Source organism: Trypanosoma equiperdum, assembly GCF_001457755.1.
Source record: "Trypanosoma equiperdum strain OVI genome assembly, contig: ctg_809, whole genome shotgun sequence".
Lineage (NCBI taxonomy): Eukaryota > Euglenozoa > Kinetoplastea > Trypanosomatida > Trypanosomatidae > Trypanosoma > Trypanosoma equiperdum.
Window position 1 is genome coordinate 997 of NW_027124764.1, and position 3,942 is coordinate 4,938.

The window sequence follows — 3,942 nt, forward strand, 5'->3', positions numbered from 1 at the left end:
ATCTTCTTTGTCAGTTTTTCTGCTTTTCTTTTAATAATATTCTTCGTGCTTTCTCTATCTTGTACTCACTCACCTACTCACTCTCATTACAATGTTGGCATTGTTTGAAGTGGTTCTATTTTGGTAGTTAATTTTTCTTTAAGCTCTTATTATAATATAAGTATATACACATTCACAACACACTCCTATTAATATTACTATCATTACCATTACTGCCATAAACCTAAGTACTAACTGCAATATAGACAAAATAAACTTAATGAGAATAGTGTTTATTTTATATCATATCATCTTACTGTTATACATTCATATGGTACTATCATATACACTTTACAAATTTTTGAAAAAATTAATTTATTCGCATATATTTAACAAAAAGTGCTAAAATTTATCAGAATAGAAAGAAAATTTTTAAAAAGAGGGGGGATTAAAACAGCAAACCCACAAAAGCAGCAGCCATACTCAGAACAAATTTCCTATCGACAAGAATACTGGAATCTTTGTACCCTTTTCCTTCCCATTTGCAGTCATCTTTACATTCTTCTTGCTTTTCTTATCAGACGAGCTTTTACCTTCGGCATTTGTTCCTGCAGCTCCCTCTGTTCCTTGGGTTTTCTGTCCTTCTCCCTCTTTAGGTTTGCAGTGGTTTTCTGCTGCTTCTGTAGCGCTATCCCATTTGCATTTGCCTGTACTTTTGCACACAGTTTTGTTCTGTTTGTCACAGGTTGAAAGTTATCCCTCGTTACCTTTTGTTGCTTCAGTTTCTAGTTCTGGAGTCGATCGATGTGATTCATGGTTTGGAGATAGGGCTAGCAGATTTTGTGCGCATTCTAGAAGATCCTGTAATTCTTTAACGAGGGGTGTGGCTTGGACTTCTGCGGCTTGACTTACCTCTAGCTCGCTTGCTAGCTGTTCCAACTCCTGTAGCCACTTTATTTTGTGCAAAGCTTCGTCGTTGTCCTGTGTTATGCCTGTGTAACCGACGCAAATGCCGCCGTCGTTTTTGCCGTTGCAGCCTGTTTCCAGGAAATTACCGAAGAAAGCACCAGTGCTTGATATTGCTATTTGGCTTAGTATTTTTGTGTGCAGGCCGCGTACCGCTGCTGCTGTTAACTTGGTTTTCGGCGTCGTCGTGCAGTATTTGCGAATCCCTTTAGAAGCAGTCTTTACTGTGTTTGAGCTGCTTTCTGGGTAATTTACGGACTTGCCGGTTTCCGTTCAGAACGCGTTGTTCGTCGCGGTTCCTGTCACCGAGGTTTTGCCGCATAGGCAGATTGCTACCGCTTCCGCCGTCGCCGCTTTTTCACTGTCTGCTGCCGCCCGGCAGTTTGCTTGTCGACTTGCGTCACCAAGCGTCGCTCCTGCTCCTAAGCCGTTGGTGTTGTCCGGATCAGATGCTGTAACTGCTGCCTTTCCGTACACCGCTTGGTTCAGCCGTGCCTGTATTTTGGCTGTGGTCATCAGCTTGTCTTTTAGGTTGAGGTCTGTCAGTCGTCGGTCGAGACGTTTTGCCCTGAGAAGCACGGTTTGAAGCGATGCCTTTGCTCGCTGCCTATCCTGATCGTTGGCGTCTTTTAGTGCGAGGGTTGCCAGTGTTGCGCTTGCTTCTGTCGCTGAAGGCAGTTCTTTGGCTGCTTTAACCCAGTCTTTCCAAAAGTATTTATAAGCATGGTCCGTGGTTTTGCTTGGGGGTAGGTCAGTTTGCCACTCTAATGGCGTGTCAGATTTTTTGAACTGCTTTCTCCAGCTGTCGCTTGCCAAACTTAGGTTTAGTTTTTGAAGATCGTTATAAACCGGATTGGATTCGGTGGCTAGTTCGCTACTGGTCACTCCTCTCTGTTTCCACCTCAATAACATGCAAATACTTTCAAACTGTGCGGCTTTTGCTCCGTCGGCGATTGTGGCAGATGCCTCCTCCACCATTACTGCCAGGAGAATCAGGGCCGCAGCTACACGGAATATTTTACAGAGTTTTTGTAATACTTTACTTTATAAAGTGTAAAAAACGAGTTTTTTTACAGAAACTTGCTGAACAGAAGAAAATGCGATCGGTTTGTTGTGTTTCTGGTAAAAAAATTATGAAATTATAGGTCACAAGTTTCACGTAAATTTTGTTTTTCGCCACTTTTGCAGCATTTCTCTTAACAAAAATCGTTCTACGTCTATAGAATCTGTTGGTGATTCACTCTAGTCCTTTAATACTTTAAATACTACACATACTTCTATTTTTGTAAATTAAAAACCTTACAACTACTGATCATGATTGGAAGCCGCTTATTCTATTTTTGTAAATTATTTTGCGGTAAGAAGATAACGTTCATGGTTATGTCGTATCCGCTGCTTTCATTGGCATTCAACCGAAACTTGCTTAGTTTTTGTTGTTTCCGCTTGAGACTGTATATATTGGGGCCATTCTTCAACTTTCTTGTGCTCTGTAACTTCTTTGTTTTCTCCATGAAAGTGCGGATCACCCATGACCATACTGTTGAGCACTCCATTGTTGGACGTGGTTAATGTTTTGCGGCTATGCAAATAAAAAATTGGTTGTGTCTAGTTTCCAATTTTGTCTACTCCATGAAGAGCATTTAACGGTTCATATCTTCTTTATATTAAGGCGTTTTCATTTTTAGTCATCTTTCGGTTTTTACGACAATCCATAAGTGCTCCTCATCTAAAAATCCTGTTCTCCATATTATTATATCCTTTCCAAAAAAATTAAAAATTATTACTATATATGCAGAGACTTCGACGTTACCTCGCACTTATCAAACATTTTCCCCTTGTTGTGTTACTGGACGTTAGTAACCGAAATGAGAGTCAAAATTACAGCCGCACCACCATACCTTTTGTTGTGTCTATGCAATGATAAATGAAATACAACTAATCATCGGGCCCTTTATCATTTTTATTTTCAAGGTGCTGTCACCTCTGGTACCCCGTCTTTCCAATAAATATTTTCGCTTCTGCATTTTGTTCTTCCGTCACAGCTTTTGTGGCTGACTTAGATGCTCAGTTTAGTCTGCACACTGTACCTTGTCATTGCCTTATTATCCCCCATTATATCCTTGGTACGGTCGCGTCTATCGTCATGTTTATGTTCAAACCTGCGCGTATTCCATATCTCTCCCCCTTATTCTGGCCCATTCACATACTTACTACCATAGCAACCTTGTCATTTCTTCAAGTGCTTCTATTTTGTGCCACTATTTAGTCTTCACCGATACTCTTATTATAATATTCGTATATACACACTGACAACACTCTCCTATTATTATTATTATTATTACCATCATCATTACCATTATCATTACTACTCTTATTATTATATTCGTACATACACACTCATAAAGTACTCCTATTAATATCATTAACATTATTACCATTAATAGTATTATCCTTACCGCTATAACCCTAACTAATATACATAAAGTAAACAGAGTAATTTAAAAAACAAATTTTCAGTGTCTAAATTATTTTACATACAATTTCACCCTACTACTTTGCACCCAAATGCCACTTTAATAAACATTACTGCTAAAATTTTGAGATTATTCAGATTTTGCAAACTTATTCTATTCTGCTTGTTTTAATCAAAAAGTGTTAAATTTTATAATCCTTTATAAACGTGTAGTAAATTCTCTTAAAATAGTTAATTTCATAATATTGAGAAAACTCCTTTAAATACTAAAACGGTACCAAACTAAAGGATGGAGCAGCCATCAGATCCAATTTCTTATTTACTAGGAAGCTGAAATATTTGCACTCTTTTCCATCCCATTTACAATCCCGATATTTGCAGTCTTTTTGTTCTTTCCTTTTGCACTTATCTGTTGTTGTTCCTGCAGCTCCTTTTCCTGTTCCTGCTGTGTTTGTCTGCTCTGTAACTTTGCTTTCATCTACTTCGCAATTTCCTTTGTCTTCGCTGTCCCCTCCTTTCCATTT

At 38.7% G+C, this 3,942-nt stretch overlaps 1 protein-coding gene across 1 annotated transcript; it reads right to left on the reverse strand.

The window, feature by feature from the left end:
• Window positions 1-1,218: 1,218 nt before the first annotated feature.
• Window positions 1,219-1,923, reverse strand: TEOVI_000374700 (Trypanosomal VSG domain containing protein, putative; the record flags this gene model as incomplete). Its single annotated transcript, XM_067226607.1, has 1 exon — window positions 1,219-1,923. The coding sequence occupies one exon, from the start codon at window positions 1,921-1,923 to the stop codon at window positions 1,219-1,221; it is 705 nt and encodes a 234-aa protein (XP_067082708.1).
• Window positions 1,924-3,942: the final 2,019 nt, after the last annotated feature.